Below are 14,411 nucleotides of genomic sequence, written 5' to 3'. Positions count from 1 at the left end.
TCTATCCAGCCTCATGGAGCCCTGCTACTATGTCCTGAAGTCATCACAGCCAGAGGCCACCATGTCCTTCCCTTAAGGAAAACACAGAAGAAAGTAATAACTGGTTAATGGTCCCATGGAATAGTGTTATATTTGGGAATAGTGATCTCAGAGGGATGAAGGAGCACATCACATCTGTGGGCATTTGAATGCGACTTGCACAGGGGTGACAGCCTCTGCAGCACTGGGCCATGGCAGGAACATTGACAGAGGTCCTGTGCCATGCCTTCATATCCCCCAGCCTGGGAAAACAGCCTTCCTGGAGGGAAGAATGGATGACCCATGAACGGGATGGGATGACCCATGAGCGGGATGGGAGGACCCTTTTGTGTGCCTGTTTGCATCCTCAGATAGAAGCCACTGTTGTATTGGGAAACACTGCTACTGTGATACAGAACTGCACGAACCATATGGTCCATACGCCAGGCACTCATCTGCTTATATGACTGTACTGAGGGCTTGCCAACTTCTAAGTGCAGCTTGGAACCAGCTCTAAATACATTAATCTCCTCGCAAAGATGCTTTGTATTTGCTATGCCACGCTATAATGTTGCTCCCAATCCCATATGTACACAGTGCCATGCAAAGTCCACTACTCCTAGAACAGCCCCACCACCAAAATCAAGCTGAAAAAGGCTGGGTTTTGGCCCATCACATAGCAAAGGATGGACCCAACTGACACACCAAGAGGTAGAGGCTAATAACACACTACAAAGAGAATTCAATAACACACTACAAAGAGAATTCAAACAGGGTATCTCTTAGAACTGCCCCATCGTCGCTTCACATCCTAAGTGCCCATAACACTTAGTGGTAAGTTGTGTCCACCCCAACTTGTGTAGGTTGAGCCCATCTCAAACAAACCCCCAAACCAACAACACGGAGCAATGCTCCTTCAAGATGCTCAACATGTTTTGCAGCTCCCATTGACAGTCAGCAATGAGAGACCTCTCCAGAAGCCATCACAAACAAGGAGGGAGGCAAAGCAGGAGACCCACAGTTTAGTTGTCTGACCACCTTAGTGCAGATAGAGGTGGGCAGGGTCTTCTTCTGCCAAAGCCCTATCCATCCATCATCCATGCCAAAGCCCTATCCTATCCATGATCAAGTGCAAAGGACTTACCGCACTCTCAATGCTCCTTGCTGTCTCCCCAAAGAGTTCTGATTTGGGATCAGCCATCTCGGGTGTGTAGAACAGCTCCTGGCCTTCCACCTCTTCCAAGATGAGGACTCCTTGGAAGACTTTGGTAGCTATGGAATGGAAGGGCACACAAGACAAATGCCTTTAGTCAGCTTGTGGGCAAGGGGACAGGCGTGTGGCTGACAGCGTTCGAGTCCCTGGGGGGAAAGGGTGATGGCAGTGTGCGGGTAGTGCCAGTGTTGGGGTTAGTCTGGATGGGTCTGCACCATGGAGGATTAGTATCAAGGGGTGCTGGAGCAGATGGCAAAGACCAGGCTGGAGATGGCAGCTTTTACCATACGGGTTCCTCTGAGCTCCGGCCCGGGTAGCAGCCCCCCTGCACCGGCTGAGTAACAAGAGAAAGACGTTAGCCAGAGCAGCACATAGTCAACATGGCAGGATCACACACGTGCATGCAAACAGGGGCAGAGAGGAGGGCGAAAAGTGGGCTCTGGACAAGGAAAAGACCTGTGTTGGGAAAGGGAAGTGACCAGCTAACAGGCTGTGGTCAGTCTTGGAAACCAGCCTGAAAGTGCAAGAGGAACCCAAAGGATGGTTCCCTTCCCATTGGTGCTGTGGGAGTGCAGAGGCACCTATAGAAGATCCCCGCTGTGGGTGACCACACGGGGGGTTCCCAGAAGTTGTGCTTTTGTGGGGTAAAATGTGGTGTCCATAGGAAAAGGGGATGTTCTGCTGGAAGAGGGACAGCTGAGAAGGACCACAGTGAGGAAGCATCTGAGAGATGGCCCCAGAGCAACAAGTTTTAGGGTAACGAGGATGCACACTCAGGACAGCCTATACTGTGACCGAGCATGGGTAGCTCTGTGCTTCCTCAATGTGAACAGTGTGAAAGGACAAGACAGATCCCACCTAGGCCATAAGAACCCCTGGGAATCAGGAGTCAAGAAGCTCCCCAGGATGCCCAGCATAGACACTGGGGCTCAGCTGCTCTCCCATGGGGCTAAACTGGTCCTGGTCAGCCCAGCTCCCTTTATAGATATCAACATAGATAATGCGAATCCAAGGAATTCCCTCATCGTCCCTAGTGCCAGTCAGGAGCTCTGCAGAAGGCTGGGTACAGGACTGGGCAACTTGTTAAGGAAGAAAGTGGTCACCTGTGGGAAGAAACAGAATTCCCTGGCTCTCAGGTCAGCAGCAGGGTGGCTGCTGGATGCTATGGGCACAACATCCATGGCTCAGCATCTCCTCATGAGCATCCTCTTGCATCAATCCCTTCCTGCACCCTACAAGAGCTCAGTCTGACCCCTGATCACTGAAAGGGACCGCAGAGCCCATCCCTAGGGACAAACTCACCCGGACAGTTGCTGCCTTCAGCATCCGCAGCTGCAGTCTTGCCATCCGAGCAGCATCCCAGCGGGGTGTTGTAGCACGTCGCCCTCTCGATAGCTGGGGTGGAAGTTACTTGGCTTTCCTCCACCTCCTCTTCCCCTGCAGGGCATCAAGAGGAGCATTCACCAGCAGGAGGTAAGACCTCACCTCTGTGTCAGAGCTTCACGGCTTCATGTTGTCAGTGGCACAGGGTATGGTTTAGCCCACAACCAACCTGCCAAGCCAAGCCTAAGCAGAGCACACTCACCGGCAGAGCCTGCCCCACTTGATTCCTGGTCTCCACTGATACCCATCTCCTGGTCTCCGCTGCCTTCTGCACTGCCTGATTCAACATAGGCAGGCTGCGTGGTGGCCAGGACCACTGGTGCAGTGGAAAGAGGGCGGACAGTGGTCTTATACACCCCGTGGGTCATCCATGGGGTGGTGGCGGGTCTGGCAGTGGTGACGCGCCTCGTTGTAGGGTGACCTCTTTGAGTAGGCTTGGCTTCCAACAGCAGGGAGCTGGTGGGCAGCTCGGTGGGCTCCGGAGCCTGGGTGGTGAGCCGCAGTGGTGGAGGGAGCATCAGCTTGTCCAAGGGCACTGTTGGCAGTGGTGTTGGTGGTGGGATGTGGCTGGTGTGAGTGATGGACTCTGAAAGGAGAAGGAGGATGGGGTAGGTAAGGAGGCATCTTCCCTGCTGTGAAGAGCCGTGGCACAGCAAGGAACCACAGCCAGGCCCATGGCGAGTGTGTGGCACAGCACTGAGAGCAGCAGACACTCACCATGGCACTGCCCCATGTGTTTCACTGTGATGATCTGTCCCTGCCGGCAGGCGATGGTCTTCAGCTGGCACTGGTCCCCATAGGTGACACCATCAGAGCCACACACCTGGGATGCAGAGGTGAAATGTGAGCTGTGCCTCGGGCCTCCTCCAAGCACCGGGCAAAATGAACCCATCTCTAAGTGCTGGAAGCTTTGCAGGGTCCTTTAGAGGCACAGAGGGACCATTGCGGAAGCCCAGGAGCAATCATGCTCAGAGCATCCAGCTCTGCTGGGGGACATGTACAACTCATGTCACCCTTCAAAGAGTGACCAAACATCCCTTCCTCCTTCTTCGGGTGGAAAAGAGCCATCACAGTCATGCTGCCCACACCATCCCAATGGGCCACCCGTCCCCAGCACGCTGCTCAGGCCCACAAACCTTGGTCATGTTGGCCTCCAAGCAGAGCGGGGATGGGCACTCGCAGTGGGCAAAGCCATTGACTTCCACACAGGAGGCCCCAAACTCGCAGTTCATCTCCTCACAGGATTTTGGGGCTGATGGGTCTGGGGTAGGGAGAAAAGGGGGAAGAGATGGGAAGAGATGATCAACAAAGCACATACCAAGCATGAAGAAACAGGCTATATAATGAAATCCCTCTCTCCTCCCAGTAGGTCTTAGCTCTTCCAGTTCAGACTGATGGACAAGACAGTCTTTCCCCCAAAAGACAGAGTCCCTTATGCACAGATAACAGGAACCCAGCCAGGAATGGGGACCCCTTCACCCCAAAGCACACGCACGCAGGGTGGGAGGGATGCTTTTCTTCCAGGATCAGCATTATCCAAGCACCCACTCTTGGTGCCCCACACAATCCCTGTGGCACCTCACCTTTCTCACAGCCAGTTGTGCCCATCTTGCTGCCATTGGGACACTGGTTGCACTTCATGCCAGTGATACCAGTCTTGCAGGAGCACAGGCCAGTCATCTGCTCGCAGTCATCACGCACCGAACCCACTGGGTCGCAGTTACAGGCTGGGCAAGAAAGGGAAAGAAGATACTGGTTTGTTGGTGAGCCAAGCACATCCAAGGACCTTAAGATCATCCTTGAGCACTGCCAGGGATGGGGCAGCCACAGCTTCTCTGGGCACCCTGTGCCAGGGCCTCAGCACCCTCACAGGGAAGAACTTCCTTACATCCAACCTGAACTCCCCATTTCAGTTTGAACCCATCACCCCTTGTCCTATTGCTACAGTCCCTGATGAAGAGTCCCTCAATGAGATCCCATTCTCTTTAGACAGAACATGCTCCCGCAACCTCTCCTCATAGGAGGGATGCTCTGGAGCATCACTGTGGGATGGGGTGATGGCCACACTCACGGGTGCAGCCGCTCTTGCTGTCGGTGACGATGCCACGGAAGTTCCAGAAGCCGGGCTCGCAGCGGTCGCACTTGAGGCCCCCCACGCCGGGCTTGCAGGAGCACTGCCCCGTGGTGGGGTCACAGGCTCCTCCATAGGAGCCATAGGGGTTGCACTGACAGGTACCTGTGGGCAAACATAGAATCATGGAATGGTTTGGGTTGGAAAGGACCTTAGGATTATCTAAATCCAACCCCCTGCCATGGCATCTGCATCGTGGTGGAGGGACCACTGAGATGCTCAGCCAGGGCTGGACCACGGTGGGCAAAAGGAGGTTTCACCATCTGCTCTCAACACTTCTCTGCTCCATCTACAAGGGGGGGAACTAAACCTCCGGGGATGAACCTGCCTGCTTTGCTGTCATCAAGAACTCCTCTCTCATTATTAACATCAAAGGGGAAGGAAGCTATTAGAAGTTTATTATTAATTCATTAATTAGGAACTTGATGGCAGGAAGCGATCCAAAGATAGACAGAGAGACGCTGCCTTAATCCCCAGGGAACAGTGGGAAGGGGACGTGGGGCAGAGACGGAGAGAAAGGGAGAACACAGGAGCAGCAAGTTGGGTGCATGTGCACATCCCCAGCCTTCCAGAGGCAGGGAAATGGCATGTCCAGAACAGGCAGGAGGGGATAAATCTGCCCTGGGGGCTACAAGCTGAGTGGTAATTACATCCTGATGTGTGGAGGATGGGTGCAGCGGCTGGGACTTCATACAGATGGTTGGACGCAGGCTTTGGAGAGATAAAAATAAAGAAGAGAAAAGGAACCAGAGAAAGAACAAGGAACTGACTCTGGACAAGAATGGAACGTGTAGACGCTGCGTGTGCAATAATGTGATTATACGATGGATGCTGTGTTAGCAATAGTGTGATCATAAGATGAGCATGAGATAAGGCTGTGCAAAGGAATAGGAATAATGTAATAATCTTGTGAGTAATACTCTACATAGAAACAAGGGAACTGAAAATTGCAGTGTAGCACCTTGCGGGGCTGGGGCCGGGGCTATGAAACTTGAGCTGTATCTCAATAAAGGGTCTTCTCTTCACCTCAAGAGAGGAGTCCGTGTCATCTGTTGTCGCACTGATGTGTGCTTGCTGCCAGCATAGGTGGGACAGAAACTGGTGGGATAATGAATCCCAGTCGGTTGGGAAGCTGTGTCCATGGATTGGAAGGTGGGGGACAGGAGTTCCATCAGAGACACAGGAATATTGGTACCATTGGCAGGGTGATGCTGGAAGCAAAATGCTTTTGTCTTCACTTACATCACCCTGACCATCCCCTTATTGCTCTGCTCCCTGCTCTTCCAGCATCCATCCAGCCCATTCCATGCACCTCCTTCCAGGACATCCCTGGACCCTCTCTGAATACTGCTTGTTAAATGATACAGCGCATTAAAGAGCACTACAGCCTCATCAGGAGGGCATTAGCCAGGCCCAAGCATGGTGTGAACATGTCTCCACAGGGTAATGGGTTTCCCTAATGGGCGGTCACAGCCTCAGCTGGTAAGAGCTTGCTAATGCCTTTCAAAGTGCTGCTCCTGCTTAAGTGCTGGCTCTGATAATCATTTAATAAATATTAATGAAGCATTTGCCAGCTCAGCTTCCTGCACAGTGCAGTCACCAACCATGGGTGGCCTGCAGAAGGTGAACATGAAAGCTCTCTTCCACCTCAGCCTGCACTGCAAGGATATGGGCAATACTTGTGTCACTCAGACCAGTGAAAAGCCCTCAGCCTCTAGCAGCGTGTTGAAGGCACATTCTGGTCCTAAAGGCACCTTCTGGGGCATCCAGCATGGATGCAGCTGAATCACAGGATGGCTTGGGTCAGAATGGACCTTAAAGTTCATCCAGTTCCAGCCCATTGCCATGAACAGGGACACCTTCCGCTAGAGCAGGTTGCTTCAAGCCCCATCCAACCTGGCCTAGAACACTGCCAGGGATGCCACCATCCTGTCCTCCTGCACTGGAGAAGGACTTAGACCTGGCAGTTGACTTGGGGCTATTGCAAGGACAAGAGCATCACTAGTAGATACAGAAGGTGAAGCATGTGTGCACATCTCCATGTGTGCACGCTGGGAGCCTGGAGATGGGGGTAAATGGAGCCTGAGAGTCACCAGTTAGCAGAAGAATGGGATGTTTCCCATGGGATGGGACCCCCAAATCCCTGCTCCGCCCACTCTCTCCTGCCTTCCAGCCATCCCTGAAGGTCCTTCATGCCCACCAAGACAAGAACACAATATTCACTCACTTGGGCATCCAGCAGCACCCACTCCAAGCGCCAAGGTCATGTTGTCTGGGCAGCATCCGTAGATGGTCTGGCTGCAGTGCACAACCAGGAGAGGTGGTGGGGTTGTGGCAATGGCTGCAGAGGAAGGCAGAGAAGCAGAGGTTATCCTTGGCACAGGGCAGTATTCCCAATGAACCATCCCGCAAAACCACATGGTCCTTGCAGAGATGCTGGGAACAAGCGATGAGATGCGGTCCTACCCTTGGTAAGGGAAAGCAAAGGGCATGAAACAGGAATGATGCAGCAGGGATCAGCTAAACCAACACAGACATTGCTGTGTCCTTAAGTGAGCACTTCCTTGCTTAGCCCCAGGGACAGGGGACATGTCCCTGTAGGACACCAGGCTGGCTGCCTTTGGGCACTCACCACGACAGGCTCCTTGGCTAGTGACATAGAGATCCTGGCGCTTCTCGCACCGTGTCTTCTTCAGCTCACACTCGTTGGTGTAGGTCACACCATCAGAGCCACAAACCTGCCAGGACATGGATGGAAGCCGCTCAGGGCAGCCCCTGGCACAGGAAGGCAGGTTCCTTATCCATGGGATGCTCTCTCCTGCGCAGGAAGCATGCGGGAAAGGCACCAGGGAGAAGAGAGGAGAGGAGCAGCGTGCAGCCCGGAGGTGCTGAGCGTGCTTACCGGGTTGCGTGGCACTGCCAGGCAGGTGAAGTCACACACACAGCGGTCATCCTCTGCATCCTCGTCCCACCAGCCCCCATACTGCCGGCACCGGTCCTGGTCACACTCGGACCCATCGCCGGAGCCCGAGCCCCCCGAGCCACACTCTGCAGTGAAGGAGGATGATGGTGAGAAAGGGGAGAGCAGAGGGGATGGGGCCAAAGCCCTGACATGAGGCTGTGCCCTTGCAGTCCACAGACCCGTCTAAATCACAGCAGATTGAACCTCTGCAACCCCAGGATCCTGGGCCCATGTATATTAGGATGCTTATGCTGGACCTCAAATCTGTGGACCTCAATCTGCATTATCCCTTGGAGAACACGGATTCTCCCATCGCTGTTACAACATAGTGCTACCCCTACATGATGAAAACTGCAAAGTGATTCCTTAGCACTTGGCCTGAGATCTTCCTCTCCACAGCATCACTGCAGCACCTAAAGCAAGGATCCTGCAGCTACAAGCACCCTGTAGGCTACCTGGAGATCAGATATCTAATAGCCACACACAGGAAGAAGGGATGTCACTTGACTTGACGACAGCTTAACTCCATGCTTTGATCTGATTCCTTCCCATTCTGCCCTCCCAAGTACAGAGTGCAGCAGGGAGATTGCTGCTGATAATATAGACATGGAAAGCAGATGGGGATGGGGTTGGGGTTAATGTGAAGTTCAGTTATGCAGATATTCATAACAATACATAAACCCTGTCCCTAGCCTGGCTGCCTCCCCATTAGATGCTCAGAGCTCCAGCATCAAGAGAGAGATGTTCCTGATTTCAAAGGCTTCTTAAAAGGGAAGAGGGGGGGAGAAAGGAAAACCTGGCCCTTTTTATTGAGTGATCAAAGGCTGGGATCTGGCATTACACAGGGAATTATTTAAGATCTTTTCCCAGAGGGACATCAGCCTGAAATTCCCCAAGGAGGGCTGTGATCAAACACTGTGTTATGTCTTCTCCTCTGCCTAAGCTCTGCCATGGCACTGATGTCCTTTCCAGCTCGACTACATATGCAATGAGCCAGAGAATATCAGCTCAACAGGTCAGCACCCCTTAACTTGGACTCAGCCATTGTTAACCCAGAGCTATTCCCCTACAGTGGAAAACAGCAGGTTCTTAGCTCTTAGCCTGACCAAGCATGGTACAGCCAACCCCAGGACGTTGGTGCTCAGTGCTGAGTCAATCCTGGCCATGGGAGCAGCTCTGGGGCAGAGGGAAGCAAAGCAGCAGCCAAGCTCCCTATTCCAGGAACATCTCTGTTTCCTGTGACCTGCTGAAGGGTGAAATTCAAGCAGTGATCAGCTCCTTGCCCCGCTCATTAGGATGTGTCACCTCTCATTACTGCTGGATACAGGAAGACAAAGGGGAAAGGGATGGATGCAGTGCACAGGGTGACGGGAGGGAAGGAGAGCATCACTGGGACCCGATGGGGATGTCAGGGTGTCACAGGGCAGCACACTGTGCCCATCCTCACTCCTTCCTCACCCTTTCCCTCCCCATTCCCACCTGCAGGGCTGGAGGGACGGCATCAACCTACCATCCTCACACGGCCCCATCCGGGCAACCTCGATGCTCTTCTTGTGCTGGCAGGAGGCCACGCGCAGCTCGCACTGGTTGGGGTAGGTGATGCCGTCGGTGCCGCACACAGGGGCGAGGGGCTGCCTCTCGCAGCGCGGGCACACGCACTGCCCACCGACACAGCGGCTGCCGAAGGAGCACACCGAGCTGCCGCAGGACTCTGGGACAGAGGGAGGAACCATGGTCATGCACTGAGGGGGTCTCTGTGGTCAACTACCCCACGTCAGAGAGATGGGGACCATGAACAACGTGCCCTCAAAAGCAAGTTCTCCTTCGCCAGAGCAGGTTGGTATTGGTTGGTTGAAGCATGCAAAGAGTCTGCAACGGAAAGGTGTTATGGAACCATGGACTCAATGGGATCGGAAAAGAGCTTTAAGATGATCAAATCCAACCCTTCCTCAGCACTGCCAAGGCCACCATTAACACATGGCACTAAGAGCCTTGTCTATACGGTGTGTGAATGCTTCCAGGGATGGTGCCTGCAGCCCTGCCCTGGGCAGCCTCTTCCAATGCCGGAGCACCCTCTGGGGAAGGAATTGTTCCTCAGCTCCATCTAAACCTGCCCTGGTGCAGCTTCCTCTTCTATCCCTCGTCACTTTGAAAAAGGGATGAGCCCCTTCCTCTCTCCATCCTCCTTGTGTCAGTCCTGAGCATTCCTGATTCCCATCAACACCCATAGCTGTTGTGTCCAACACTTTTCTAGGACACCAGTAATAAATCCCATTTACTCTTATGGTGTACCCTGGTTCCAGCCTCTTCCTGCTCACAGCACCAAGAGTGATCTGTCGCACTCCATTGTTCTCTCCCAAACGCAGAGAGCATCTCCATGCACAGCTCATCCCTGGAACACCAGCCCCAGCTGGACAGGTTTTATGAGGCTCAGGGCATTGCTTTAACCAAAGCAGCATTTACCCTAATGAAGAACCTAGGCATGGCTTTTAATTCATTAAGAAAACAGCACAGACAGTTCCCTGCGCTGGGGAGTGGGGAGAAAGCACATGAGCAAAGAGGAATTAACCCCAGGGGATGGAGGGAAGGGAAAGCTACTGAGATGAGCTGTGTGATCAGACAGACCCCCGATGCTTTCAGTCCTGATGGTAGCTATTAACATGGCTTTAACCCAATTTGTTTGCCTCAACGGCTATTGAGTTTCTTTGCTTGGCTCAGAGGGCAGATACCACCTATGATGGGAAAAGCATAACCACTGGGGTTAAAAAGGAGAAACTGCTGGAAAGAGTCAAAATGCCCAATTCTTGTGAAGCCAAAAGGGAAAATCACACCAGACAAGGTGAAAAGCCTCAGGGAGGGTGTCCAAGTGGCCAAGCTCAGGACCAGGCTGTTGGGCATCCCTGTATCCCTGCTTCAGCTGGGTCTAAACCATGACTCCCTGTTATCCTGGGGCTGATCCTGCTGGGAAGTCGTCAATGCAACCATTAAAGGCATCAGGAGGAGCACTAGGGAGACCCTCTCCACATCCCAACCCTGGGGTTAAGGTTAGGGTTAGGCAAACCCGTGGGCTACAGGATGGGCACATCCAAGCATCTCAGCAGGACCTGGGTGGCCAATGAGGCAAAGCATCCCCTCTGACATGCCATGGAATGAGATGAGGGAATAAGGGGAGCCTTGGATGGGCTCATCCAAGCATCTCAGCAGGACCTGGATGGCCAACGGGGCAGAGCATCCTTTCTGACATGCCATGGGAATGAGACGGGAGAATAAGGGGAGCCTTCAATGGGCACATCCAAACATCTCAGCAAGACCCGGGTGGCCAATGGGGCAGAGCATCCTCTCTGCCACACCATTGGAACGAGAGGAGGGAAGGAGGGGACGGTGCCGGACTCACTGCAGTCTCCCTGTGCTGCCACCAGGATGTTGGTCTGCTGGGTGCAGGCGCGCACGTGGAGCTCGCACTCGCTGCCGTACGTGTTGCCGTCGGTGCCGCAGACAGGCTGCGAGGAGGGCACGCACTCGGTGGGGCACACGCAGCGCCCCGTCTCCGCCTCGCAGATGGCTCCAAACTGGCACTTGCCACAGCGCTCTGTGCACACAAGGGACAACAGCGGGAGGTTAGGGCAGCAGGCACGGCTTCGGTGTGCAATGGGGAGGAGCTGTCGCTGTGGGTATGTAGTGGTAGAACAAGGGGGAACGGCTTTAAACTGACAAAGGGGGAGTTAGGTGTGATATTAGGAAGAAATACTTTACGATGAGGGTGCTGAGGCGCTGGCACAGGGTGCCCAGAGAAGCTGTGGCTGCCCCATCCCTGGCAGTGCTCAAGGCCAGGTTGGACACAGGGGCTTGGAGCAAGCTGCTCCAGTGGAAAGGGTCCCTGTTCATGGCAATGGGTTGGAACCGGATGAGCTTCAAGCTCCCTTCAACCCAAACCATTCCATTATTCTATGAAATAAAGCCCCACTGCAACCTCCTCCTCCTCATCCTGCAGATGCCGGCAGCCTTGTTGGAAGCAGTGCAAGGGAAGGAGCAGAGGTGAGGGCTGCAGGAGGAGGAAGAGTCAGGCTCCGAGGCAATAACTACTCATAAAAGCCATCAGGACCAGGGCTAGCAGTGATGAAGTGTCACTGGTGCTGATGCAGCTAAACAGGAGGTGGGAGAGAGCACAAGGCAGAGGGGAATTATGAGGAGTGATAAATCAGTCCCAGCCCTGGGAGGAGGAAGCAGCATCCCAGCAGCCTGTGTCCAAGGGGAGAGAGGCAGCGGGATTTACACATCAGGGTGGGATGCACTCAGTTGGGAAGGTGGAAACTGTCTTCCATTGGTTCATCAGGGCACAGCAGTGCTGGGCACATGGATAACCCAGCATCATTCACATCACTGATGCATCCCATAGAGGGACCCTCACATGCCTGCTGCAAACACACACATCACATGCAGTCTGGGTCAGGGAAGACGTTTATCTTCCTAACAACTCAATGAGCCATCACTCAGTGCAGGAGGGACCAGACTCCAGCCAGCGCATCCCCTGACTCCTGGGTATTTAGTGATTCACTGCTTCATTTTCCCCTTCAAACACCCTCTTCCCTCCCTGCCATTCAGTGCACAAGGAATTTGGCTCCAAGATGAGGTTTCTTATTTTTCTTTCACACAGCAGCTGCTGCCTTTGCACGGGGGAGGGAAGATGCTACAGCCCCCTGCTTGGGCTGTGCAGACTGTTGGACAGGAGGTTTCTATCTACAGCACAAAGCCTGAAGCCGTGCAGGTTGGGAATGGGGCTGCTTAAAGGAGCCTTCCAGTGCCTAAAGGGGCTCTAGGAAACCTGGAGAGGGGCTTTGGACAAGGGATGTAGGGACAGGACAAGGGGAATGGCTTGAACCTGACGAAGGGGAGAGTTAGATGTGATATTAGGGAGAAATCCTTCCCTGTGAGGGTGTGAGGCGCTGGCACAGGGTGCCCAGAGGAACTGTGGCTGCCCCATCCCTGGCAGTGCTCAAGGCCAGGTTGGACACAGGGGCTTGGAGCAAGCTGCTCCAGTGGAAGGGGTCCCTGTTCATGGCAATGGGTTCCAATGGGCTCAGCTCTTACCGCAGGGCCCCTTGTGCTTCACTTTGATCTCCCTCTTGAGGACACAGGCCATGGAGTCGAGCTCGCAGGGGTTGCCGTAGGTGCGGTTGTCGGTGCCGCACACCGGGTCGTAGCGGCCCTGGCACACTTGCTGGCACTCACACACAGCCTCCTGGTTCTTCACCACGCACGTGGCCCCGAAGGTGCACTCCACGCTCAGGCACGGGCTCGGCGTGCCCAGGTCTGCACAGGGACACAGAGAGAAAGGCACTGGTTTGAGTGCATTGCTTCCCACAGCATCGCGTGGCACCGCGCGCAGCAAGGCATGCCAGCATCCCCAGCATCGCGCCTGCCTCCCCCAAGCCATGGCAAATGCACACTGGTCCTGGCCGTGGCACCCTGCACCCTCCAGCATTGTCCCCATGCGTGGCAGAGGTTAGGGATGGGAAGCAGGCACAAGGTCTTCTCCCTGCATGCTGTGATGGGGATTCCTGACTTGCTTCCTCTATCCCATTCCCATCCCTGCTACACTCTGCCTTAAAGGGCTGGCTAAAACTGGGATCATCCCCATGGGCTTCTGCACCAAACCCCATTGTCTGGGTGTCCCCAGGAGCTCACATCATGTGTTGAGGGAGGGCAACACCGACTGATGCTCCTCATTGCTGGCTCTTTGGAAGCAGCAGTGGTGCCACAGCCCTGTAAAGTCAGATCTGAATGACCAGCAAGAGGCAGCAGAAAGCCCTTCTCAGTGTGGTTCTTGATGCTCCAGGACCCTCAATACATCATCGTGTTGTACCTGGCACCAGGAGCCACAAAGCTCACAGAGGGATCATCCCCTCCACTGAGGTCCACATCCTCCTGAACAGCTCATTTAATACCCTGTGGCAATTCCCAGGAAGACCTGGCTGGAGCGGACACTGGAATTCACCACAAGGCCTGTTTCTCCTCTCCCCATGTCAGCTCCCATCCCCTCCTCTTGGAAGCTGATGCTGGGAAGGCCAGGGAGCTGCTGGGCAGCAGGAGGAATAGACCTGGTGTCCTTGCTTCAGCCCAGTCCTCGGGCATCGAGCTCCCTAGGGATGGGTGATGCCCCATAGCATCTATTGCAGGCTGAGAGGCAGCAACAGTCCCCTCTGCTCACAGACTGGAGCTGCTTTATCAAAGTCAGCCAAGCTCATGGCACCTTCCCTTCAGGATCCCCATCACCAGTGATGGTGATAGCAAAGAGAAAAGGCTGCATCCTATGGACCTCTACCTATGGTCCTCCCCAGTTCCCAACCTGCTTGCATGTCCCATCAGGAATGCTCTCCACCATCCAGAAGCACTGACCATGCTGCTGAGGGGAAACCCAGCACTGCCAACAACCCTTTCTTGTGCCTCAAGACAAGAGCCCTGAGGACGTGGGGCAAGGAAAGGACACAGATTTAATCCGTGCGGAACAGTGACAAGGACACAGGACAAAACACATGTGGGGAACAGACAATGCAGCCAAGAGGAGATGGATGTAACACGCAGACACAGCCCCACCAACAGCAAAGAGTGAGGTGGGCACAGAGTGTGGTGGGAAAGGCAAAGCCCTCCAGAGCCTGATGGCACAGGGCATCAGGTCTGTTTTCCTCCCATGCTAGGACCAAGAG

General features: G+C 54.2%; 1 protein-coding gene across 1 annotated transcript in view; it reads right to left on the bottom strand.

Moving 5' to 3' along the window:
* The window catches only part of AGRN (agrin), a 105,318-nt gene that overhangs the window by 16,687 nt on the left and 74,220 nt on the right, over window positions 1-14,411 (bottom strand). The window contains exons 9-21 of the mRNA XM_065696184.1: window positions 12,796-13,017; window positions 11,102-11,296; window positions 9,218-9,418; window positions 7,648-7,793; window positions 7,378-7,483; window positions 6,973-7,086; window positions 4,686-4,850; window positions 4,198-4,341; window positions 3,751-3,875; window positions 3,332-3,437; window positions 2,817-3,200; window positions 2,534-2,668; window positions 1,163-1,290 (exon numbers count right to left, since the gene is read on the bottom strand). Of these exons, the coding sequence (XP_065552256.1) occupies window positions 1,163-1,290; window positions 2,534-2,668; window positions 2,817-3,200; window positions 3,332-3,437; window positions 3,751-3,875; window positions 4,198-4,341; window positions 4,686-4,850; window positions 6,973-7,086; window positions 7,378-7,483; window positions 7,648-7,793; window positions 9,218-9,418; window positions 11,102-11,296; window positions 12,796-13,017 (2,171 nt within the window). The remainder of the gene's footprint in view (window positions 1-1,162; window positions 1,291-2,533; window positions 2,669-2,816; window positions 3,201-3,331; window positions 3,438-3,750; window positions 3,876-4,197; window positions 4,342-4,685; window positions 4,851-6,972; window positions 7,087-7,377; window positions 7,484-7,647; window positions 7,794-9,217; window positions 9,419-11,101; window positions 11,297-12,795; window positions 13,018-14,411) is intronic.

Source organism: Lathamus discolor, chromosome 16, assembly GCF_037157495.1.
Source record: "Lathamus discolor isolate bLatDis1 chromosome 16, bLatDis1.hap1, whole genome shotgun sequence".
Taxonomy (NCBI): Eukaryota; Metazoa; Chordata; class Aves; order Psittaciformes; family Psittacidae; genus Lathamus; species Lathamus discolor.
The sequence above is the reverse complement of the archived record's forward strand: the minus strand, read 5'-3'. Positions and strand labels throughout refer to the sequence as shown.